This window comes from Pan troglodytes, chromosome 9, assembly GCF_028858775.2.
Source record: "Pan troglodytes isolate AG18354 chromosome 9, NHGRI_mPanTro3-v2.0_pri, whole genome shotgun sequence".
NCBI classification, from domain to species: domain Eukaryota; kingdom Metazoa; phylum Chordata; class Mammalia; order Primates; family Hominidae; genus Pan; species Pan troglodytes.
This window is the reverse complement of record NC_072407.2, coordinates 18,896,950-18,924,019: the sequence shown is the minus strand read 5'-3', so window position 1 is coordinate 18,924,019 and position 27,070 is coordinate 18,896,950. Positions and strand designations below refer to the sequence as shown.

The window sequence follows — 27,070 nt, the reverse complement described above, 5'->3', positions numbered from 1 at the left end:
AGTGTAATTGGAGGAGGCAAGGAAACAAATTCTCCTCTAGAGTATATAGGAGAAAAATAGTTCTGTTGATGCCTTGATTTTACTCCAGTGAAGCCTTTTTTGGACTTCTGACCTCCAGAACTGTAAGATAATAAATTTGTGTGGTTTTCAGTGACTAAATTTCTGGTAACTTATTACAGCAGCAATAGGAAACTAATACAGACTTTTGGCACCTAGAAGTGAGGTATTGATGTGACAAACACCTAAAAATGTGGGAGTGGCTTTGGAATTAGACAATGGAGAGGCTGAATTTTGAAGAGCATGATAGAAACCAGTAAAAAACTACCAATCAACATATTCAAAAGGTTCACTAAACATCAGGCAGGATTAATACAAAAAAAATTACATGAGTACATCATAGTTAAAATGCTAAAAACCAATAGGAAAGAGAAAAAGGAACATATTATATTTATATATTATATTTCTCAATATGACATAAGTCTTGACTTGTCAGCAAAAACTGTGAAAGTCACAAGATTATGGAATAATACCTTCAAACATGCTAAAATATAAATATATTCTTCTAAGACAAAATGACAGCTAAAACAAAAAAGTTGAAGAAAATTATCTCTAATAAAAGCACAGGACTGCTGGAAGGAATGAAGGGCACTAGAAAGAATAAATACAGATGGCAGACAAAAATGAACCAGTGACATAAAGCAAATCCATTAAACAAATAATGCATACTTTAGACTCAACTACCAAAATGTAAAAAGTAATATCAGTGGTTGAGTCTATGACATTTACACTGGTTAGTATGGTAATGTTATTTCTCAAGTATTGGTAACTGAGCAAATTCTGTCTTGATATATGTCAGTGCAATGGCATAATCATGGCTCACTGCAGCCTTGAACTCCTGGGCTCAAGAGATCCTCCCACCTCAGCCTTCTGAGTAGCTAGGACAGGTGTGTGTCACCACATCCAGCTAAATGTTTTAAAAATTTTTTTGTAGAGATGGGGTCTTGCTTTGTTGCCTAGGCTGGTTTCAAACTCCTGGCCTCAAGTGATCCTCTTGCCTAAGCCTGTAGAAGTGCTGAGATTATAGGCATGAGTCACCAGGCCTGGCCCTTTTAATAAGCTAGAATAAGAGAACTATAAATGTTATGATTCATTGTATTTATATAAACTATTATATTTATGATAAGGAATAGCATTAACTTTTTTGGAAGCAAAATTTGTTTATAAAAGTTTTTAATGTCATCACTGAAATACTTTGCAAGGCTTTTGAAAATGTTCTCTTTGGTTTTTGAATGTTATGTATTTTAAATGTATGTGATGTACTTGAAACAAAAAAAAAAAGAATTTTTTTTAAAAAAACAAAGGACTAATTATCATAATATTCGGGATCGTGGCTACCTCAGTGAGGAAAACAAAAGAATGGGGGAAAGAAGGAAACATGATAGATCCAGCAGTACTGAATATTAATCTATCTTTAAGATGGGTATCAGGTTTAAAAATTTTCATGTCATTATTATGCATCAAAACTTACACAGTAGAACTTGGGGATAAGTGGTTAAAAAAACGTACACAGTCCTTCGTATGTACTAAACGGTTACTTAATGAAAAACTTAAAAGAACAGAGGTAATGAAATGAGAAAGCTTGATTTACTATTCCTGATCAAAATAATTAAGAGATTTGTAGAAGGAAGTACCTGCTTCATTTCCTGTTCCACAACCATTGTGGATCTGCTGTAAGCCAGGAACTGGCCGTGTTGTCAGATACCAAACTGCATGTAGCACATCTGTGGCATGTATACGATTGTGATCTAAAGTCACCAAAACGTTTTTCTGTTAGGTTTAACACACAACATTTAAAAAGTACAATAATTTCCTAGTCATACTATATCCTCATAAAAAAGATGTGACAGAATAATTCCCCACAATTGAATTTTATTTCATCTAAAGTCTCTTGATGTATTAAAAAAATTATCTTTTAAAAACTTTCCCATATACTATGAAAACATAGTAAAGGTGCCAAAGAAAAGGCAGGATAACCAAGGAGTATTGAAAGGCATTGGAAAATGTTCTTAAGGTTGCTATTTTCTGGCTTTCAAAAATATCATGTAGTGTCTGGATTACAGAGACCCACATTTGCACACAAAACAGTTTTGTACACAGAACAGTTACAAATTCTGGTTACTTACATTTGTGTCCCCCACAAAAAGGTCAGAAATACTATGTCTCAGGCTTGCCACAGGAATTAAATATTAAATATGTGAAAGCATCCAGCACAGTGTCTGACACATCACATATGATCAATAAAACATCTATTTACTGAAATTCAACTATGTGAAAAGGCAATGTGGCATAGTGTAAAGAGTATAGGCTTCAGAAGTCAGATAGACCTAAAACTGAAACACTACTTTGGTATCTAGTTTTATAATCTTGGGAAAGATCCTTCTGAGTTTACTTCTCACCTATAAAAGTTAGATAATACAACTTTGCCAAAAAAGATTGAATAAGATAACCTATGTGAATCTAATGATTGCAGTTAATGTCGATATCCAATAAAAATTTAACACTTCAACAAATATTTAATGTGTATGTATGCATTAGTAGATAAAATAATATTGTTTTGCCTATAGACATGACATGGCGTACACTGGGAACTTAATTATTATTAATAAATCGCCACCTTTTACTAACAATTTACTAAGTGTCATGAATTGTGATACGTGCTTTACATGAATTATCTTATATTAGCACTACCTATGGAGTAGGTACTATTGTTATTCTCATTCACAAATTTTTAAAGTTTAGAAAAGTTAGGTCCAGAGACTATTTTCTTAACTAATGTATCCTAACTGAAGCTGACAGTGAAGACTCCTTACCACCTCTTTCTTTTCGTTCCATTTCCCTTGAAGTCCATCTTAAAGTATCCCTATATTCCATTTATAAAATTCAACCACTTTTTTGAATGCACAATATATAAGTGGAAATTATAGTATATGTAACTCACCTTAAATTATTAAACATTATTAGTGAGTTATTATGCCAATTGAAGAATAATTCACTATTTATAGAATTAATTTCTCAAAAATGTGTCCACATGGAGGGAAACTGTAGACAATATATAAAGACAGTCCATCTTTTTCTAATATGAAACTCAAATTATATTCAAACATAATATATAATAGCCATTAAATTATTCCACAAATCAGAACACAGTAAAAAACTGAAATTAGATGATCAATTTTAAGCATTTTTAAGTGAATGATTTTCTGAAACTCTTGACTAACTTTTAAAAAGATAAAGTACACAGGCAATTAATTTTAAAAATAGAAAGATGTATACTGTATAACAACCAGGTGAAAGAGCAGATCATAAATATGTATCAATATTATGACCACCTTTACAAAAAATAAATTTATGTAAGAACTCTTGGAGAATATATACCAAAATGTTAACAAAAAACAGACAAAATGTTAACAGTAGTCAGTTAAATCTAGGTAGTATAATACAAATATTCTTTTTAAAACTCCATTTAAAAATTTTTCAGGCCAGGCGCGGCAGCTGACGTCTGTAATCCCAGCACTTTGGGAGGCCAAGGCAGGTGGATCACCAGAGGTCAGGAGTTCAGCACCAGCCTGGCCAACATGGTGAAACCCCATCTCTACTAAAAATATAAAAAATTAGCTGGGTGTGGTGGCGGGCGCCTGTAATCCCAGCTACCTGCGAGGGCCGAGACAAGAGAATCACTTGAACGTGGGGGGCGGAGGTTGCAGTGGGCCAAGATCGCGCCATTGCACTCCAGCCTGGACGACAAGATCAAGACTCTTGTCTCAAGAAAAAAAAAAAGAAAATTTCAAACAAGCAGTTTTAAAAGTGTTTAAGGGACCATCTGAAGAGAAAGATGATAAAGAGTTTCAAAACCCATATTATTTGAACTTAAATAATAAAATATGTTAATACTTACAAGGAATGTCTCGATAGCCATTTTCTAATGCACGAAAATAGTTCATAAATTGTTGAGTGGGAATTTTAAATATTTCCAATAAACCAGTGTCTTGAAATAAGGTATACATAACCTAAATGTCAATTAAAATAAAGTTTACTTTAAAAATCAGAATTTCTATTTGTAGCTGAGTATAATGTTTTTGTGATTTGTATTGTGGAATGTTAACCATGTATTAATATATGTCTTTAATAATTTATTTAAAACTTGCCTATAATTAATTCTTTCCAAAAAATCAGAATGGAAGATATCACCCTAAAGCCACTGAAAATTAAAGAAGGCTTAACATACATATCATGTCCCAATTTTTAATTTTTCCATTCTTCTCCTTAGCTTTTTATTCCTAATTTACTGAAGGTCATGTGAATTCTATTCTAATCTAGTCCTGGGTATTAAAAACAAAATTCAAAACAATACTAAGTTTATCACATTTTTATCCCTAAGAACTTCAATTAAATGAACTTATATATTTCACAAAATTTATCCTTATGTTTTTGCTTTTCATAAATAAGATATGAAAGTAATTAATGAGAGTAATATTTTGGGGCAGTTAATCTGATGCTGTTATGCGGACCCATCAGGTATAACCCTGTCTGGGTGGTAAAATCAAAGTACTTTCCCATGGTTCTAGCATGAAATGAATCATCCGGCCTTGGGTAAAGTATAGGGAGTGCAGGTGAAAAAAATGAAGCTTAAATTGCAATGGTTAGAACTAGACGATATTTTCATATCCTTTTCAACCTCAACATTCAAGAAAATGTAAATCTTTATTATTTCTTTGGCATAAATTAAATCCCATTAATATGGTCAAATAAACTACTTGTCATATATATAATAGTATGATCTACATCTTATATATAATTGTTTTATGTATATATTTATTTTTTTCTGAAAAAAAAATGAACAATGTCATCGTTGAACTAGTGCCTAAACCATTACATATTAGATTTTGCTTTTTATAAAGATTTAAGAAAAATTAATTTACAGTTAAAAAGTAGATATTTGAAAGCAAACCTGACTGAGAATCCTTCCTGATTTCTCTCCCATCTTTTCTACAAGTTCAAAAATTGGAAAATTCCAGTTGCTCATCTTTTCTATTAATGAGTCATACTCTTCTACTAAAATCAGGTCCAGTGATACTTCCTGTTCAATCTGTACATACAGGGAAACAACAACTTTATTTTATCTTTTATAAATACTGTAAAATATATATTACAATGAGAACACTTAGGATTAAACATTTTAAAAAGTCAGTACTATTTTCTATAACGGTTATTCTTAAATATAGTCTTATCTGCCCTTCTAATTTCTCTTTCTAGAATGTTATCTTCAAAAACTAAAAACATAACTCCTGGGTGTAAGACTTATTAATCTTCTTATATTATTTTTATGAATAAAAGTATTATATTTCCAAATTACTACACAAATCCAAAGTCTATTATTTTCATTTTAGTAGTTACAGGTATCAAAGGGTAAGAGGAAAAAAAACACATATCCTTATATTGGCATTTATTACCAGGATAATTTTTCAAAAGAAATAGGTGTTTCTTTTCCCTAAAAGCCTAAATTTTGAAATTTAAGAACAAAACTATATTGCCATTATAAATACATTATTTTCATTGTTTTTAGTAACATGCACATATTCTCTATACCTTCACATATGCAAAAGAAAATATCAGAATAGAAAATAATATATTTTATATAAAACTAAATAAAATATGTTCATTTAAAACTGAATGCAGTTTGTTGCTGTAGGATGATAGAATTAGAACAAGTTACTGTATTATTTGTAACCCAAGCAATATTTCAGTTATAGTGACTTATCAGTAAAAACATTAAAAAATACTATTATATTAAAAATCTTGTTCTGGGCAAAAGTAATGAAACCAGTACTAACAGTATTATATTTCACCTTAACATAATCATATTGAAAGTTTATCTTTTACATTTGTTTGCTGTTCATTCTGTGCCTCTTCTGTTAGCCACTTATCACCTTCCTGAAATAATTTTCTGCTGTCTTTCTTCTCTGTTTCCTCTTCTTGTTGAGTTTCCATAAGTTTGAATGATTCTTTCGAGAAAATGTTTTCTTCTTCACCTTTCAAAAAATATATATAGTAACATATAGGAGTAAAATGTGCCCTATATGTACAGCTTTACATGAAAAATAATTGTTAAAAATATTTAGATAAAGTGAATCATAATGGAGTTCAATCTAAATTATTTCACGATAACATTAAGTTGTATCTTCCTGTGCTATTTTGCCTAGATACCTTATGCTCAGGCAACAAAGACACTTCCTGTATTGGACTCACCTTTCGTATCTACTCATGGATGCTAAGTGGATATTCTTTATAAAAGTGAGAAAAAGAAAAAGTTCCTATCAATAGAAATTTTCTTACCAATTTGATATAAACAATTTCCAACATCTCTGAGTTTTAGATATAAAAATTCTAAAATCATAATTACAAATCAATAAGATTAAATCACATGTAAACCTTAAACCATATTATAAATGGTGAGTTATATCTCTACCAATGTAATAATTTCTTTTCTCAAATCACATGGAAAAGAAGAGCAGTATTCATAGCTAAATAGCATTCATTCACGTGTTAAAAAACATTCATATTCATTCTATTTGTAATATCTTAAACAGGGAAATTACCCAAAACCTATCGACAGTAGAATAAATAACTTGTGGTATATTTACACAATTGATCACTACAGAGCAAAGAGAATGAACTACAATATAGATGGTACTTAAAAATATAATGTTTAGTGAAGGAAGCCAGGCACAAAAGTATATACTCTCTGATTCTCTTTAAGAAAAGTTCAAAAGCGTATGAAAGACAAAAAGATCATTATCTTTGGGGCATATGATTGGAAGGGGTCATGATGGGTAATTTTGAGGTGTGGGTAATATTTTGTTTCTTTTTTAAAAAACAACTTTTATCTTAGGTTCAGGGGTACATGTGCAGGTTTGTTATATAGGTAAATTTGTGTCATGGAGTTTGTTGTACAGATTATTTCATCACCCAGGTACTAGGCCTAGTACCCAATTACTATTTTTTTCTGATTTTCTTCCTCCTCCCACCCTCCACCATCAGGTAGGCCCCAGTATCTGTTGTTCTCCTCTTTATGTCCATGTGTTCTCGTCATTCATCTCCCGCTTGTAAGTGACAGTATTTGGTTTTCTGTTCCTATGTTAGTTTGACTCCAGCTCCATCCATGTCTCTGCAAAAAACATTACCTCAGTCTTTTTTATAGCTGCATAGTATTCCATGATGTATATATACTACATCTTCTTTTCTTTGCCTTTTCTCTTAGAAAAACTGTGATAATCATTTATTACTTTTCCACTATGGACATATAAGATAGAGCCCAAACTATACAGTAAAATAGAATCTGGATTCAAATCTAAATACTACTTATAGAAACGAGTCCTAGCCTCACTACTTCACTAGCTGTGATTTTTTTTCATTTATTTATTTTTTAAGTTTAGTGGTACAAGTGCAGGTTTGTTACATAGGTAAGCATGTAACAAGGGGGTCTGTTGTACAGGTTATTTCATTACTCAGGTATTAAGCCTAGTACCCATTAGTTGTTTTTCTGATCATCTCCCTCCGCCCACCCTCCACCCTCTGACAGGCCCCAGTGTGTGTTGTTCCCCTCTATGTGCCCATGTGTTCTCATCAGTTAGCTCCCACTTATAAGTGAGAACATAACAATATTTGGTTTTCTGTTCCTGTGGCTAAGGATAATGGTCTCCAGTTCCATCCATGTCCCTGCAAAGGACACAATCTCGTTCTTTTTATGGCTGCATAGTATTCCATGGTGTATATGTACCGTATTTTCTTTATCCAGTCTATCATTGGTGGATATTTAGGTTGATTCTATGTCTTTGCTATTGTAAGTAGTGCTGCAATAAACATACACATGCATGTGGCTTTATAAGAGAATGACTTATATTCCTTTGGATATATACCCAGTAATGGGATTGCTGGGTCAGATGGTATTTCTATTTTTAGGTCTTTGAGGAATCACCACACTGTCTACCACAATGACCGAACTAATTTACACTCCCACCGACAGTGTATAAGTGTTTCTTTTTCTCCCCAACATCGCCAGCATCTGTTATTTTTTGCTTTTTTAACAGCAGCCATTCTGACTGGTGTTAGATGGTGTTTCATTGTGGTTTTGACTTGCATTTCGCTAATCATCAGTGATGCTGAGCTGTTATTCATATAATTGTTGCCCATATGTATGTCTTCTTTTGCAAATTGTCTGTTCATATCCTTTGCCCACTTTTTTATGTTTGTTTTTTCTTGTCAATTTAAGTTCCTTGTAGGTGCTGGATATTAGGCCTTTATCAGATGCATAGTTTGCAAAAATTTTCTCCCTTTCCGTAGGTTGTCTGTTTACTCTGCTGATAGTTTATTTTGCTGTGCAGAAGCTCTTTAGTATAATTACATCCCATTTGTCAAGTTTTGCTTTTGTTATGATTGCTTTTGGCATCTTTGTCATGAAATCTTTGCCAGTATCTATATCCAGAATGGTATTGACTCAGTTGTCTTCCAGAGTTTTTATAGTTTTGGGTTTTACATTTAAGTCTTTAAACCATCTTTAGTTGATTTTTGTATATGGTGTAAGGAAGGGATCCAGTTTTAATCTTCTACATATGGCTAGCCAGTTATCCCACCACCATTTATTGAATAGGGAGTCCTTTCCCCATTAATGGGCTTGTTTTTGTTGGCTTTGTCAAAGATCAAATGGTTGTAGGCATGTGGTCTTATTTCTGGGCTCTCTATTCTGTCCCATTGTTCTATGTGTCTGTTTTTGTACCAGTACCATGCTATTTTGTTACTGTAGTTCTGTAGTATACTTTGAAATCAGGTAATATGGAGGTAATATGATGCCTCCAGCTTTGTTCTTTTTGCTTAGGATTGCCTTGGCTACTCAGGCTCTTTTTTGGTTCCATATGAATTTTAAAATAGCTTTTTCTAGTTTTGTGATGAATTTCATTGGTAGTTTGTTAGGAATAACACTGAATCTATAAATTGCCTTGGGCAGTATGACCATTTTGATGATATTGATTCTTCCTATCCATGAGCACAGAATGTTTTTCCATTTGTTTGTGTCATCTCTGCATTCTTTGAGCAGTGTTTTGTAATTCTCATTGTAGAGGTCTTTAACCTCCCTGATTAGCTATATTCCTAGGTATTTTATTCTTTTTGTGGCAATTGTAAATGGTATTGTGTTCCTGGTTTGGCTCTTGGTTTGGCTGTGTTAGTGTATAGGAATGCTAGTTATTTCTGTTCATTGATTTTGTATCCTGAAACTCTGCTGAAGTTACTTATTAGCTTAAGGAGCTTTTGGGCCGAGACTTCGGGGTTTTCTAGATATAGAATCATGTCTGCAAACAGGGATAGTTTGACCTCCTCTCTTCCTATTTGGATGCCCTTTATTTCTTTCTCTTTCCTGATTACTGTGGTCAAGACTTCCAATACTATGTTAAATAGGAGTGGTGAGAGAGGGCATCCTTGTCTTGTGCCCGTTTTCAAGGGGAATGCTTCCAGCTTTTGCCCATTCAGTGTGATGTTGGCTGTGGGTTTCTCCTAGATGGTTCTTATTATTTTGAGGTATGTTCCTTCAATACCTAGTTTATTGAGTTTTTAACATGAAGGGATGTTGAATTTTATCAAAAGCCTTTTTCTGCATCTATTGAGATAATCATGTGGCTTTTGTCTTTAGTTCTGTTTATGCGATGAGTCAGGTTGACTGATTTGCATATGTTGAACCAAACTTGCATCCTAGGGATGAAGCCTATTTGATCATGGTGGATTGGCTTTTAGATGTGCTGCTGAATTTGGTTTGCAAGTATTTTGTTGAGGATTTTTGCATCAATTTTCATCAAGGATATTGGCTTGAGGTTTTGTTTTTTTCTTGTGTCTCTGCTACGTTTTGGTATCAGAATGATGCTGGCCTCATAGTATGGGTTGGGGAGGAGTCCTTCCTCCTCATTTTTTTGTAATACTTTCAGTCCTTCCTCTTCAGTTTTTTGTAATACTACTTTCAGTATAAATAGTACCAGCTCTTCTTTGTACATCTGGTAGGACGTGGCTGTGAATCCATCTGGTCCTGGGCTTTTTTTATTTTTATTTATTTATTTTGGTTGGTGGGCTATTTATTACAGATTCCGTTTTGGAGCTTCTTACTGGTCTATTCAGGGAATCCATGTCTTCCTGGTTCAGTCTTGGGAGGGGTTATGTGTACAGGAATTTATCCATCTCTTCTAGGTTTTCTAGTTTGTGTGTAAAGAGGTGTTCATAGTAGTCTCTGACGGTTGTATTTCTGTGGGGTCAGTGGTACCACCCCCTTTGTCATTTCTAATTGTGTTTATTTGGATCTTCTCTCTTTTCTTCTGTATTTCTCTAGCTAGCAGCCTATTTATCTTACTAATTTTTTCAAAAAATCAACTCCTGGTTTAATTCATCTTTTGGATGGTGTTTTTGTGTCTCAATCACCTTCAGTTCAGCTCTGATTTTGGCTATTTCTTGTTTTCTGTCAGCTTTTGGGTTGGTTTGCTCTCTCTTCTCTAGTTATTTTAGTGGTGATATTAGGTTGTTAATTTGGGATCTCTCTAACTTTTTGATACGGCTGCTTAGTGCTATAAATTTCCCTCTTAACACTGCCTTGGCTGTGTCCCAGAGATTTTGTAGGTTGTATCTTTGTTCTCATTCGTATTAAAAAACTTCTTGATTTCTGCCTTAATTTCACTATTTGCCCAAAAGTCATTCAGGAGCAAGTTGTTTACTTTCCATGTAATTGCATGGTTTTGAGTGATTTTTTTTAGTCTTGATTTCTATCTTTATTGCACTGTGGTCCAGGAGTATGTTTGGCATGACTTCAGTTCTTTTACATTTGCTGAGGGTTGTCTGATGGATTTTAGAATATGTACCATGTGGCAATGAGAAAAATGTACATTCTGTTGTTTTTGAGTGGAGAGTTCTGTAGAGGTCTATCAGATCCATTTGGTCCCATATTGAGTTCAGGTGCTGAATATCTTTGTTAATTTTCTGCCTCAGTGACCTAATACTGTCAGTGGAGTGTTGAAGTCTCTCACTATTATTGTGTGGGAGTCTAAGACACTTCGTAGATCTCTAAGAACTTGCTTTATAAATCTGGGTACTCCTGTGTTGGGTGAATATATATTTAGAATAGTTAGGTCTTATTGAATTGAACCCTTTACCATTATGTAATGCCCTTCTTTGCCTTTTTTGATCTTTGTTGGTTTAAAGTCTGTTTTGTCTGAAATTAGGATTGCAACCTCTGCTTTTTCCTGATTTCCACTTGCTTGGTAGATTTTCCTCCATCCCTTTATTTTGAGCCTATGGGTGTCGCTGCCTGTGAAATGGGTCTCTTGAAGACAGTGTATCATTGGGTCTTACTTTTTTTTAAATCCAGTTTGCCACTCTACGCCTTTTAAATGGGGCATTTAGCCCATTTACACTCAAGGTTAGTATAGATGTGTGTGGATTTGTTCCTGCCATTGTGCTGTTACCTGGTTATTAAGCCAGCTTGTGTGGTAGCTTTACATCACTGGGTCTGTGTACTTAACTGTGTTTTTTTGTACTGCCTGGTAATGGTTCTTCCTTTCATATTTAGTGCTCTTTTCAAGATCTCTTTTAAGTGGGTCTCGTAGTAACAAATGGTAGTAACAAACTTCCTCAGCATCTGCTTATCTGAAAAGGATCTTATTTCTCCTTCACTGAGGAAGCTTAGTTTGGCTGGATATGAAATTCTTGAAGATTTTCTTTTTTTTTTTAAGAATGTTGAATATAGGAGCCCAGGCTCTTCTGGCTTGTAGGGTTTCTGCTGAGATGTCCACTGTTAGCCTGATCGGGTTCCCTTCGTAGGTGACCTGCCCTTTCTAGCTGCCTTTAACATTCTTTCCTTGATTTCAAAATTGGAAAATCTGATGATTATGCATCTTGGGGATGATCTTCTTGAGTAGAATCTTGCACGAGTTCTCTGTATTTCCTGAGTTTGGGTGTTGGCCTCTCTAGCAAGGCTGGGGAAGTTTTCATGGATGATATCCTGAAATATGTTTTCCAGGTTGTTTGCTTTCTCCTGTCAGGGATGTCAATGATGTGTAGATTTGGCCTCTTTGCATAATCCCATATTTCTAGAGGTTTTGCTCATTCCTTTTCATTCTTTTTAAAATAATTTTTGTCTTACTTTCTTATTTCAGAGAGTCAGTCTTCAAGTTTCAAGATTCTTTCCTCAGCTTGGTCTCTTTTGCTGTACTTGGAATTGCATTACAAAATTCTTGTAGTGTGTTTTTCAGCTCTATCAGATCAGTTAGGTTCCTTTTCATACTGGCTATTTCATCTGTCAGCTCCTGTATCATTTTATTGTGATTCTTAGTTTTGTTGAACTGGGTTTTGCCATTCTCCTGATCTTGATTATCTTTGTTCCTATCCATATTCTGAATTCTATTTCTGTCATTTCAGCCAGCTCAGCCTGGTTAAGAACTAGTGTGGTTGTTTGGAGGTCATAAGATACTGACCATTTAGGTTGCTGGAGTTCTTGCATTGGTTCTTTCTTATCTCTGCATGTGGCTCTTCCTTTAACTGCTGGGCTGCCTCTGATTGATGTGGTCTGACAGGGACAGCGTGTTTGTGCTAGAGTACCAGGTTGAGAGGAGAAGTGAGGACCAGGACCTACGTGGAGAACAGTCCGACCACTTTTCTGTGAGGTGGATACTCTGTGCTCGGGTATGGACCAGCTAGCCCCTGGTCCCCACAGATTCTCCAAAGCCTGAAGACAGCAAAGCCTAAGGCTGTGAGAAAGTAAAGATAGCAACCCACCCCTCCCACTGGGAGTTCTGTCCCAGGGAGTTCCAGAGCTGCTACTGGCTTGATAGCCTGGAGGTGAGGGTAGCTGGAGACCCAGGCCAGGAGGACCTGCCCAGTGAAGAGATATGAGATTGGAAACCCAAGTAACAAACAATCTGGCTACTTTTCTGTAGGGCTGCTGCAGTATGCTGGGGGTACACTCCATTCCCTAGTCACTTTGGTTTATCTAGCACCTGAAGGTATCAACAGTGAAGGGTGTGAAACAGCAAAGATGGCAGACCCCCTATCCCTCTGGGAGCTCCATCCCAGGGAGGTTTGAAACTGCTGCTGGTCAGAAAACACCAGCAGAGATGGCTGGACACCCTAGTTGGGAGGTCCCACCCAGTGAGGAGAAATAGGGTTGAGGACCTGTGTAAAAAAGCAGTCTGGCCACTTTTTTATAGAACAGCTGGGCTGTGTTTGGGGTCTGCTGCAGCCCCCAGTCACTTTGGACTCTCCAAATCCCAAAGGCAACAATGGTTAAGGCTGCAAAACAGCAAAGATGGCAGCTTGCCCCTCCCTCTGGGAACTCCATCCCAGCAAAGTTTGAAACTGTTGCTGGACAGAAAACACTAGCAGGGGTGGTTGTAGACCTTGGTCACAAGATTCTGCCCAGTGAAAAGAAATAAGATCTGGGACCCATGTGAAAAAGCAGTCTAGCTGCTTTCCCATAGAGCTACTGTGCTGCGGTGAGAGACGGCTCCAGTACCTAGTCACCTTGGACTTCCTAGAGCCAGAAGGCAACAATGGCTAAGGCTGTGAAACAGCAAAGATGGCGGCCTGTCCCTCCCCCGGGAGCACTATCTCAGGGAGGCTCGGAACCACTGCCAGCTGAAAAACAGTGGCAAGAGTGGCTGGTTACCTTGGTTGGGAGGTCCTGCCCAGTGAGGAGAAGAGAGGTCAGGGACCCACATAAAAAAGCAAGCTGGCTGCATTTTTGTAGGGTGGTTACACTGAAGGCAACAATGGCTAAGGCTGCAAAACAGCAAAGATGGTAGCCTACCCCTCCCTCTGGGAGCTCCATCAACACTGCTACCAGTGGCTGGCTGGAGTTCCAAGCTAGTGGTCTTATCCTGCAAGGTGCTGTGGACATGGGACCTGAAGACCATTGCTGCTCAGACCCCTGAATTCAGCTACTTCTTAGGGGTCTGTATGGGGGTCTAACCTCCTACTTTGCCAAGTTGCAGCTGCTTTTGCCTAGAAACCCAAGTATCTATAGCTCCTGGGGCTCCGCATGTGCCTGAGCAGCTACTCTGCCAAGATGCCACAGAGCTCTGCATATCAGACTGCAAGCCCTGGTGCAGTGGGTTTACGAGGAGGGTCTCCTGACCCAAGGGTTGCAAAGACCTATGGGAGAAGCATGGGTCCCCAGGGTTGCCCACTTACTCATGCTTCCCTGGGCGAGGGAGGCTCCCCTGGCTCCGTGTCACTCCCAGGTGGGCAGTCATCCTGCCTTGCTTTTGTACATTCTCTGTGGGTTGTTTTCTTGATGAATCCCAACATGTGTACATGTATGTTTCAGTTGAAGGTGCTATATGTACTCACCCCTTCTATTTCTCTCCATGACAGCAGTGCACATTAGCTGCTTCTAGTTGGCCATTTTGGCCAGCCTCTTATTTTGTTTCTGGATCTGGGTGCTGATTATATGATAATTACATGCTATAAGCTCAATATGTAGAGTTTTGTTTGTTTTTTTTGTAAAAAGAGATCTTGGTCAGGCACAACAGCTCATACCTATAATCCTAGTGCTTTGGGAGGCCAAGGTGGGAGGATCACTTGAAGCCAAAAGTTTGGGACTAGCCTGGGCAACAGAGCGAGTTCTCATCTCTACAAAAAAAATTTTTTTTAATTAGCCGGGCATGGTGCTGTAGTCCCAACTACTCAGAAGACTGAGGAGGGAAGATTGCTTGAGCCCAGGAGTTGGAAGCTGCAGTGAGCCATGATTGTGCCACTGTACTCTCTAGCCTGGATGACAGAGTAAGACTCTGTCTCAAAAAAAAAAAAAAAAAAAAAAAAAATTCTTAAGAGTAATCATTGGAGTTGAGTTTCAGAAAACTAGGTTCAAATCCTGATTTTCGTACTTAATAATGGCAAGCTTTCTCCCCTGTAAAATTTGGATAATAATACCCATCTTACAAGATATTATACATAATAGGTGATTAATAAATGTCAGTATAATCTCAACTTAATACAATGAATATACCAATCATTAATTGATTAGATGATGATCTGGAAGTATTACTGTTTAGAAAATATTATTTTTTCCAAATGAAAAACATTTAGTCTAAGAAATTAAATTTAGACTATTCGAGTATTCTTGGTAAGGTAAGGCAATACCTACAATGATATTCTAAAATAGAAGTTAATCTAAAAGTTGTTTGCACTTGAGGTATATTACATAATTTACTTTTTAATGATATGAACTCATAATAACTATTATCTTACAGATAATAATAAAAACAGATGAGGTAAATGAAGCATTTCTTTCTAAAGATGTCTACAACACTATCTCTTGTCCCAAACACTTTTCTGAAATGTATTCTTGTCACTCCTCTATCAAGACAGAGCATTTATTTACCAACCCTCTGGAACCTCAACAGGCCTCATGACTGCTCTGATAACAGAATATGGCAGAAGTGACACTCTGTTCTGAGTTCAGCCATTAACTGAACTGGTAGTTTCCACTTCCTACTCTCTTGGAATGCTGCCAACAAACTGAAGAAGCCCATGGAGGGGTCATATTTAGATGGACTGGTCAATAGCCAAAAGGCACATGAGTAACCCATCTTGGAAATTCTGCCCAATCAATCCTTCAGATAACTGCTTCCCCAACCAATATCTGACTGCACTGACTGCAATCTCATCAAAGTCCTCAGGTGAGAATCTCCCAGTTGAGGCTAGTCCACCCAAAGAAATATGACACTTAATAAATTATTGTTCTTTTTAAAAACTTTATTGAGTATAAATTACATACCATTAAAATCTACCCATTGTAAAATGCCTTAGTTCAGGCTGCTATAATTGGATACTACAGACTGAGTGGCTTATAAAAAAATAGGAATTTATTTCTCACAGTTAGGGAAGCTGGACGTCTGATATCAGGGTGCCAGCCTGGCCAAGTTCCAGTATTGCAGACTACCGATTTCACATTGTATCCTCACACGGTGGGAAAGAGGGTGGGAAAGAGAGTTTTCTGGGGTTCTTTTGTAAGGGAACTAATCCCATTCATGAAGGATCCACCTTCATGACCTAATTACCTCCCAAAGGCCTTACCTCCCAATACTGTCATATCAGGGTATAGGATTTCGACACATGAATTTTTGGAGGAACACAAACATCCAGCCCACAAGTGTACAATTTAACAATTTTAGTATATTTGCAGTTATCAACAATCATTACAATCCAATTTCAGAACATTCTCAACACCCCCACCCAAAATGTTCCTTCATGCCTATTTATAGTTAATCCCTATTCTCACTTTATGTAACAACTGTTCTGATTATTGTCTCTATAAATTTGTCTTTCAAGAATTTCACATAAATGTAATCATATAATATATGATCTTTTGGGCCTGGCTTCTTTCACTTAGAATAATGTTTTGAAGTTCATCTATGTTGCAGCATGTATCAGAAGTTTATTCCTTTAATTGCTGAACTGAATTCCATTGTAATGATATACAAAAAAAAAAAGAATGAGTTGGGAAGTGTTCCCTCCTCTTCTATTTTTTGGAAGAGTTTGTGAAGAATTAGTCTTTTTATTTTATTTTATTTGTTAACAATCCTTTAAAATGTAAAAAACAAAAAACTACTAAATTGCACACTTTAAAAGGGTAAGTTTTATGGTATGTAAAGGGATTGAGAAGAACCTATAATCCCTGAAAAGGCTTATCTATTTTTGGTTTAACTTTTTTCTTAGGGTACAACACTTTAGAGTTTATCAAGTTATCCAAACCATGGCAAGCCTTCAACTCTAGCCTCTGTCTTCCTAGCCCCATGAAGCTGCTAATAAAATTGCTCATCCTATCAGTCATTGGTCTCTGTGGAATTGGCATACTCTTTTGATAGCCCCAAACTCCAGGCTCACTTTCTTGGAGTTCTGTCTTCCAACAGATCTTGTACTGGTGATTCATAAGATTTTTTTAGTTCTTCAATGGCTTCAAGTAGATTTTTTTTAAAAAAATAATTCATCCACCTTTTCTAGCTGCCCTCAGGGGAAATGTTGGTCTGAGTTACTTAGTTAATTACTACTGGTAGTTTGAGTCATCAAATTTTAAGGTTATGAAACAACTATAATTTCATCGACACAATATTTCTTGTATGAGGATACAAAATATTTCAGAATGATATAATTAACCACACTTTAAAACAACCCCTCTTTATGCCATAAAAAATTTATGCAAAACCTTTTGGATTTAGATTGTGCACTACAAATTTCAATGTTTAATATAAATAATTCCACTATTTATAAACAATAGACATAACCTAAGAAGACTACATTCATTTGTATGGGACATTTTTATTCTTTGAATTACTTTCACCATCTATTACTTATAATTTGTTCTAAATAAGTCCTCTGTGAAGTGGGTAAAAAATAATAATCTTCATTTTAAAGATGGATAAACTGAAGTTAAACTCATTCATTTTCCCATTCTAAAAATCATTGTAAGAAATTTCTCTTAAACTCAAATACATGACTTTTGTAATCTCACCTGATTTTCCACTGCAGCAATCTGTACCATCTGATTCAGATGTTGAAACATATTTCAGCATTTGATGTCCACAGCTTATAGAATAAAATAGATAAATATATACGGTAAATGAGGTACAAGTTTTTTACCTGAACACAATTAGAAAATCTGTTTAATTTTTAACCAAGATCCCAACTGCAACGCATCCTAATATTCCAATCTCTCCATAAAGTTCAAAGGCTTTAACCTAGAAAGTATCTGTGTGTCCTTGAAGGAAACAAAATATTTTTGAAAAGTCAACATTGGATCTGAGGTAAACCCGTACTATTAGTAAAGCAGAAATAAGATCAAACACCATTTACTGGGTACTATGAATAGGCACTAAAGTAGTGTATACTAAAATACTTTAATATTTACTAAGATCTTAGGATGGGTAGAATACCATTATATTTTAGCTCAGATGGACACCATTTAATTTACAAAATTAATAACCACTAAAATGAGAAGATATTTATTTGGAATAAAAACTACTAGATAAATAAGGAAAAGAATATAGGCTGAATCCATCATCTAGTTATAACATAGAACTAGAAAACTGGTAATACTTTATTAAAATACAGTAAAGTCCTCAATATCATCAATAAGTTTTTGAAAACTGACATTTTAAGTGAAACAACTTATAGCACATCTTCAAATAATGTCATTTCATTATAACACCGAAAAAACCTATGGTCATTTAGCTTAAAGCTGGAGTTTCCAAGAACCTATCCAAAATGTTGAGGACTTAACTGTAATCAACATTTTGAAACAGAAATAATAAACAGTTGGGAAACTTACCTGTTACACAGATTGCTATCAGAATTTCTAAGTTGCTGATAAAAATCTGGAGTATTAGGTGCATTGCCCAGAGATCTCTGCAAGATAACGCTTGGCTTATTAAGAAAATCAGCAGTATCAGGAAATTCTATGGGTGATCGATTAGTTAGAGAGCCAGTAGACACTGGTCCATGGTTGGAAGAATTCACAGGACTCAGACTGGACAAAACACCTTTAAAAATTAAAAGAAAGGAGATAGATAAATAAGAATGTATTTATGTGTGTATGTTTATTAAATATATTTATGTTTTTATGGATTTTTTCCTTATTTAAAAAAAGCAGATTATTTGCAAATAAATTATAAATTCCTGCATGGGGCCTCACAATATTCTAGAAACTTATGCAATATTTGCCATATTTGTCATTCAATGGCTGTTGGGTAAACACCCCTTGTTGGGTAAATATCTACATTTATAATAGGTAAATGTGAACAGTATGACTAAAACATACATACTGTATGGCAGAAATTTTCCTAATTCCTATTGGTCTTTAACTTTCACCTATGTGTCCCTATCAGATTGATTATCCACAAGAGCAAAGCATCTCTACCAAATTTTATTGAATTATTTTCAATTCAATAAAATTAAATTTTATTTAAATTCTCTTTTTTTGTCTGTGAGATGGGGTCTCATTCCATTGCCCAGGCTGGATTCCAGTGGCACAATCATGACTCACTGCAGACTCAACCTCCTGGGTTCAATTGATCCTCTGGCCTTGGAGACTACAGGCACAGGCCACCGTGCCCAGCTAATTTACCTATTTTTCTGTAGAGACAGGGTTTCAAGATGTTGCCCAGGCTGGTCTCAAACACCTGGGCTCAAGTGTTCCTCCTGCCTCAGCCTCCCAAAATGCTGGGATTACAAGCTTAAGCCACTGCATCTGGCCAAAGAACTAAAATTATTTTTTTTTCTTTTTTAATTATACTTTAAGTTCTAAGGTACATGTGCACAACGTGCAGGTTTGTTACATATGTATACATGTGCCATGTTGGTGTGCTGCACCCATTAACTCATCATTTATATTAGGTATATCTCCTAATGCTATCACTCCCCCGTCCCCCCACCCCACTATAGGCCCCAGTGTGTGATGTTCCCCACCCTGTGTCCAAGTGTTCTCATTGTTCATTCCCACCTATGAGTGAGGACATATGGTGTTTGGTTTTCTGTCCTTGCGATAGCTTGCTCAGAATGATGGTTTCCAGCTTCATCCATGTCCCTGCAAAGGACATGAACTCATCCTTTTTTATGGCTGCACAGTATTCCATGGTGTGTATGTGCCACATTTTCTTAATCCAGTCTATCACTGATGGACATTTGGGTTGGTTCCAAGTCTTTGCTACTGTGAATAGTGCCGCAATAAACACAGGTGTGCATGTGTCTTTACAGTAGCATGACTTATAATCCTTTGGGTATATACCCAGTAATGGGATGGCTGGGTCAAAAGGTATTTCTAGTTCTAGATCCTTGAGGAATTGCCACACTATCTTCCACAATGGTTGAACTAGTTTATAGTCCCACCAACAGTGTAAAAGTAAGAACTAAAATTCTTAATAGCATTTAAGCAAGTTGAGAATAACATCATATGTTAATGCAATGTCAGATCGCTTTAAAAATTACATGAAAATATTTCCAGCTCATTCATTCATTCAACAAATATTTAGAGCTTACTATATGCTGGAAAATATACTGGTTTTCACAATGAAGAAAAAGATACCATCCCTGAAATTCAATGAAGCTAGAGTGTAGTGAAGAATACAAACAAGTGCTAAGTGCTTAATAAGGGAACAAAACAGAGTGCTTCAGGAACACATAAGATGAGTCTATAATTCTGTCTATTTATTCCAGAAACCTTTGCTGAGTGCCTCAAACTAAAGCAGTGTGGGTATATCCGGAAAGACGCAGGCAGATTTATAACCTTATTTGAAAATAAAGACCCAAGTAAAGTCTCATTCAGAAAGGAAAACAAGTAACAGTCATTAAGGAGCTACAATATTTTCAGGCATAGTGGTAAACACTTATAGATGTGTGCGATGGTGTCAACTTGGTTATGGTGCTCAGTTGTTTATTCAAACACTAGTATAGATGTTGTTGTGAAGATATTTTTCAGATGTGATTAACATTTAAATCAATAAACTTTGAGTAAAGCAGATTAATTTCCATAACATGGGTGGGCCTCATCCAATTAGCTTAGGGCCTAATGAAAAAAGACTGAGGTCTCACAAAGAGGAAAAAATTTTGTCTCAGGTTCAAGACTGCAACATTAACCCTGCTGGAATTTTCAGCCTGCCAGCCTGTCCTGAAAATTTCCTACTTGCTTGCCTTGCAAGCCCACACAGTTGTGTGAGCCAATCCCTTAAAACAAACTTTCTCTCTCTTTCTCTGCGTGTGTGTGTGTGTGTGTGTGTGTGTGTGTGTGTGTGTGTGTGTTTAAATATAATGTTCTTTATCTTTTGCCAATCTGATGATAAATAAAAGAGCACCGTACCTTTACTTTTTAATTTCCTCATTACTAATAAGGTTAAGCACATTTCATGTTTATATGCCATTTGTATAGTTTTTTTTCTGAAATGCTCGTTCAAGTCTTTTGCTAATTTTTCTATTGGCTTGTGGTGATGGACACACTCTAAGGTAGCATTAACCCTTGCCCCCTGGTGTTCATGTCTTTGTGTAGAAAACACCTGTGACTAGCTTCTTATCAAAAGAAAGATGACAGGATGTCACCCCTATGATTATGTTTCATTATGAATTCCATCTTGCTAGAGACTCACTCTAGAGATTCTTCTTGCTAGCTCCATGAAGTAAGCAGCCATACTGAGGAAGACCATGTGACAAAAAACTATGGGCAGCCTCTATGAACTGTGGGTGCCCCCCAGCCAATAGCCATCAAGAACCCAGAGCCATCAAGAATCCACAACCAACGGAAATGAAGAACAACCTGAGGACAACCTGAATGAGCTTGGCAGCCGATTCATTCCCAGCTGATTCTCCAGATGAGAACAAGGTAGAGCCAACATCTTGTTTTGAGACTTATGACACCTCAAGCAGAGGACTCAGCTGTGTGTGGACTCTTGCACAAAAGCTGCTACATTTGTTGTAATCTGATATGCAGCAATAGAAAATAAATAGTTGTCCATAATTCTTCCACTGACAAAGTTCTTTATACAGCTGAGTTCTAGTTCCTTCTCAGATGTTATTACTATTTTCAATTCTTTTTATATGACTTTTTTTTTTTTGATGGAGTCTCACTCTATCGCCCAGGCCGGAGTGCAGTGGTGCACTCTGGGCTCACTGCAGCCTCCATCTCTTGGGTTCAAGCAATTCTCCTGCCTCAGCCTCCCAAATAGCTGGAATTACAGGCACCCGCCACTACACCTAGCTTTTTTCTTTTCTTTTCTTTTTTTGAGATGGAGTCTCACTTAGTTGCCCAGGCTGGAGTACAGTGGCGTGATCTCAGATCTCAGCTCACTGCAAGCTCCACCTCCCGGGTTCATGCCATTCTCCTGCCTCAGCTTCCCGAATAGCTGGGACTACAGGTGCCCGCCACCACGCCCAGCTAATTTTTTTGTGTTTTTAGTAGAGATGGGGTCTTACCATGTTGACCAGGCTGGCCTCGAACTCCTGACCTCAAATGATCCACCAGCCTCAGCCTCCCTAAGTGCTGAGATTACAGGCGTGAGCCACCACGCCTGGCCTTTATATGACTTTTTTCAATAAAGAGGTTATTAATGTTCATGTAGTCAAATTTATTCATCTAATCCCATATGGTAAGTATTTTTATGTCTTGTTACAGAAATTTTTCCCTGAAGTCATGGAGTGTAGCAGCACTGCATATTTTTTATTAAATTTTTCTCTAGGTAATTGGTGGCTTTTGATGCTGTGGTAAATGGTGTTTTAAATTTCATTTTAACCATTTTCTGATAGTATAGAGTAATATAATTAATTTTTCTGTACAATTAAAATATTGCAAAATTTACTTATTAATTCTATTACTATATTTTTAGAGCCTTCTAGATTTTCCATATATACAAAATGGTAATCTGCAAACAAATAAAAGGGTTTATATCTTCCTTTCCAATATTTATTCCTTTTCTTTATCTTGTCTTCATTCATTGTCTAGAAATTACAGGATAATGTTGGAGACAAGTGTTTACAGCGAACATCTTTATCTTGTTTCCAAAGTCAGGAGAAAAATGTTCAGTATTTCATTATGTATTATGTTTGAAAAACATTTTTGATAGATACTTTATCAGATTAAAAATGTCCCCTCTATTCCCAATTTGCTTATTTTTTATCATAATTATCAAATTTATCAAATGAACATACATGAAAAGCTTTCTCTGTACCAATTAAGATGACCATATGAGTATTCTCTTTTATTCTATTAATGCAGTGAATTTTCAAAGGTTAAACAGACTTTATATTCCTATAATAATACTTCCCAACATGGACATTATGGTATTATCATTTTAATATATTACTCAATTATATGTGTAACTTTTGTTTAGGATTTTTGTATCTATATTCACAAGAGATGTTGGCCTCTAATTTTCTTGTAATATCCTTGTCAGGTTTTAATATTAGGGTTATGCTGGCCTCATAAAAAACTGGTGTTTCCTCTTTCCCTTTTCAGTGAGAGAGTTGTGTAAGATTGGCTGTGGTAAGCAGAATAATCACCCCCAAAGATGTCCATATCCTAAACCACAGAACCTATATGTTAGATTGAATGGCAAAGGGATATTTAAATTGCAAATGGCTTAAGGTTGCTGATCAGCTAACCTTGAGATGGGGAGATTATCCTGGATTATGTAGTTGTGCTCAATGTAATGACAAGGGTTCTTGTCATTACAGGAGTCACACACGGCTGAGTCCTATGCCTAAGTAAAAGAGAGAGGCAGACATAAAAGAGCCAGAGAGATGGCAGCATCAGGATTCAGACTGACATTGCTGGCAATGAAGATGGAGTAATGGGGCCATGGGCCAGGAATCCAGGCAGGCAAGCTCTAGGAAGGCCTCTGGAAACTGGAAAATGCAAAGAAAATGGATTACCCACTAAAGCCTCCAGAAGACACATAGCCCTGCTGACACCTTGCTTTGGGCCCAATGAGATCAATTTTAAACTTCTGACCTCCAGAATTATAAGTATAAATTTGTGTTATTTAAGTCACTAAGCATATGGTAATTTGATACAATAGTGTGTTAGTCCCTTTGGATTGCTATAACAAAATACCATAGACTAGGTATTTTATAAATAAGAGAATCTTATTTCTCACAGTTCTGGAGGCTGGGAAGTGCAAGATCAAGGCACTGGCAGATGTGGTGTCTGACGATGGCCCACTTCCTGGTTCACTGACGGCCATCTTCTCGTGTCCTCACATGGCGGAAGGGATTAGAGAGCTCTTTGAGGTCTCTTTTATAAGGCACTCATCCCATTCATGAAGAGTCCACTCACATGACCTAATCACATTCCAAAGGCCCCAGCTCCAAATACCATCACACTGAGGATTAGGTTTCAACACATGAATTGGGGTGTAAGTGAGGAGATATGAATATGCAGTTTACAGCAAGCAGCTATAGAAAACTAAGGCATTCGATATAACCTTTCATAACAACATTTTCATTAAATATTGGGAAGAATTTATCAGTAAAGTCATCTGGACCTACAATTTTATTTGTAGGAAGGTTTTTAACTACAGGTTTAATTTCGTTAGAAGATATATGACTCTTCAGATTTTTTATCATTTTTGTATCAGTGTAATCTTTTTGTATCAGTGTCATGTTTTCTTCTTTCTTTTGGTTTACTTTGCTTTGAAACTTATAGCTTCTTAAAATGTAAGCTTAACAGATTTTTAATTTTTCTCTTTTTTTGCTATAAATTTCCCAAGAAAGCATTGCTTTAGCTTCTTCCCACATTTTAATAAGTCCTATTTTCATTATTATTCAGCTCAAAATATTTTCTGATTTTCATTGTTTTTTCTTCTTTGACCCATAGGTTATTTATAATTTGAGGATTTTCTGCAGATCTATTGAGAGATGTTTTCAAATCTAATTCTACTGTGGTGACAGAATATGCTTACGTGTTTTTTAAACAGTCTTTTAAGATATCATTCATATACCATAAAATTTACTATTTTAAATTGTACAATTCACTGAATTTTAGAAATCCACAGAGTTGTGCAACTATCACCACTATCTAATTCTGGAATATTTCCATAAACTCAAAAAGAAACCCTAGACCCATTAGCAGTCATTCCCTATTCCTGTCGCTCCTACCCATAGTCACAAGTGACCACTGTCTTAGTTCATTCAAGTTGCTATTAAAAAAAGCCCAAAATCTCCTTAAGCTGATAAGCAACTTCAGGAAAGTCTCAGGATACAAAATCAATGTACAAAAATGACAAGCATTCTTATACACCAATAACAGACAAACACAGAGCCAAATCATGAGTGAACTCCCATTCACAATTGCTTCAAAGAGAATAAAATACCTAGCAATCCAACTTACAAGGGACGTGAAAGACCTCTTCAAGGAGAACTATAAACCACTGCTCAAGGAAATAAAAGAGGATACAAACAAATGGAAGAACATTCCATGCTCATGGGTAGGAAGAATCAATATTGTGAATGGCCATACTGCCCAAGGTAATTTACAGATTCAATGCCATCCCCCCCCCCCCCATCAAGCTACCAATGACTTTCTTCACAGAATTGGAAAAAACTACTTTAAAGTTCATATGGAACCAAAAAAGAGACCACATCGCCAAGTCCATCCTAAGCCAAAAGAACAAAGCTGGAGGCATCACACTACCTGACTTCAAACTATACTACAAGGCTACAGTAACCAAAACAGCATGGTACTGGTACCAAAACAGAGCCCTCAGAAATAACGCCGCATATCTACAACTATCTGATCTTTGACAAACCTGAGAAAATTTATGCATTATGGCTGCATAAATGTCTTCTTTTGAGAAGTGTCTATTCATATCCTTTGCCAACTTTTTGACCCATCAACACTTTTTAATCCTCACCCATCTATTTAGCCTTACCAGTGCTTTTGGTTTGTTCTTGCAGTTCCATGCTTCAATCTGGATAATTTTCCTCCTGCCTAAGAAACTTCCTTTACTGAATCTTAGTAGCACAGGTCTGCCAGCTACAAATTGTTTCAGCTTTTGTTTGTTTGAAAAAAATGTACGTTTTTCTACTTCTCATCTGATTTACTAAAAGATTTTTTCCAGATTTACTGAGGTACAATTGACAAAAACTGCATGTATTCAAGGTGTACAACATAATGACTTGATTTACATTTTTACTGTGAAATGATTATGACAATCAAATTAATTAACATACCCATCACCACAGTTACTGTTGCAGGGGAGTGAGGATACTAAAAAAAATTTTTATTCCTATTTAATTTTTCAAGAATATTTCTTCATTGGATAAAGAATTCTATGTTGTCAAGTTTTATTCTTTCCACACTTTTTCAAATATGACATTGTCTTTGGAGTTCACAGTTGCTGTTAACAAGTCACTGTCAGTATTATTATTGTTGTTCCTTGAAAAATAAAAACAACCTTGCTTGGTTGCTTTTGAAACTTTTTTCTTTATAATTTGGAGGCTTGATTCATACATCTAGCTGTGATTTTCTTGTATTTATCCTGCTTGGGGTTCACTGCACTTTATGAATTTGTTGTTTGCTTTCTTTAATTAGTTTTGCGAAGTTATTCTGTCCTTTTGTTTCTCTCCTTTCCTTCTGGAACTTCAGTCACACATATTTTAGAACTTCTGTGTCCCATATGTCTTTTAAACTTTGTTCTGTTATTTATGTATTTTTCCTTCTCTGTGCTTCAGTTTGGGTATTTTCTATTTCTCTGTCTTCAAGTTCACTACTTTTGTATTCTGTTGTATCCAATCCATTCTTAAACCCTTGAATAAGCTTTTAATTTAATCAAGTGCATTTCTCAGTTCTAGACTGTCCATTTCTTTTCTATGTGTTCTAGTTCTCTATTCGAAGTATCCATTCATTTTGGCCATTATTCCTTCTATTTCCTTTTAAACATCATTGTTATTTTAAAGATTGTAAAATACAGCATCAATATCATATATAGATCTTTTTCTAGTGCCTACTTTTCTTGATTATCAATAATATTTTCTGATCTCTTCACATGCTTTATAGGTTATTGTGTATAAAAGAATTTTGTAATTGTATATCCCAGTCACAAAATTGTACCTATGTAGTATCAGCCATAATGTACTTTAAAAGCACAATATCAGTATTGCTTTGCTATTCCTATGTTGTATTTATTAAAATATCTTGCATCCAAGAGTTTTTAATCATTCTATAATCTTTTAATTAAAAAAAATTCCTATCATAATGTTTTTCCAGGATGAAGTCATGGTTTTTTTTATTCTAATACTAAAATTTTTTTCTCCATAATTATCATTCTACGGAAAAAAAAATACTCTTTCTTGAAGATTTTCCCTTGTCCTGGGTCTGCAACCATTCAGGTTAGTTAAATAGTTATATATTTTATCTCTGAATCCCTACTGCTTAGCAAAATACCTGGTACAGAGTAGATGTTCTAAAACTGTTTTTACTGAAAGAATTAGCAAACGGTCAATTAGT

General features: G+C 35.8%; 1 protein-coding gene and 1 long non-coding RNA gene across 6 annotated transcripts in view; one reads left to right on the top strand and one right to left on the bottom strand.

Annotated features, from left to right (window-relative positions):
• The window catches only part of LOC134807239 (uncharacterized), a 43,101-nt gene extending 17,058 nt beyond the window's left edge, over positions 1 to 26,043 (top strand). Inside the window, exons 2-3 of the long non-coding RNA XR_010147148.1 lie at positions 21,240 to 21,451; positions 23,299 to 26,043. This is a non-coding gene — a long non-coding RNA (uncharacterized LOC134807239). The remainder of the gene's footprint in view (positions 1 to 21,239; positions 21,452 to 23,298) is intronic.
• The window catches only part of PDE3B (phosphodiesterase 3B), a 221,207-nt gene that overhangs the window by 36,335 nt on the left and 157,802 nt on the right, over positions 1 to 27,070 (bottom strand). For 3 of the 5 annotated variants that reach the window (XM_016920438.4, XM_054661200.2, XM_009459986.5), the window contains 6 exons: positions 18,413 to 18,623; positions 17,597 to 17,670; positions 5,941 to 6,089; positions 5,009 to 5,146; positions 3,956 to 4,067; positions 1,692 to 1,805 (listed from right to left, as the gene is read on the bottom strand). In XM_016920438.4, coding sequence (XP_016775927.4) covers positions 1,692 to 1,805; positions 3,956 to 4,067; positions 5,009 to 5,146; positions 5,941 to 6,089; positions 17,597 to 17,670; positions 18,413 to 18,623 — 798 coding nt within the window. The remainder of the gene's footprint in view (positions 1 to 1,691; positions 1,806 to 3,955; positions 4,068 to 5,008; positions 5,147 to 5,940; positions 6,090 to 17,596; positions 17,671 to 18,412; positions 18,624 to 27,070) is intronic. The other 2 variants (XM_016920439.4, XM_016920440.4) reach the window with 2 other exon arrangements.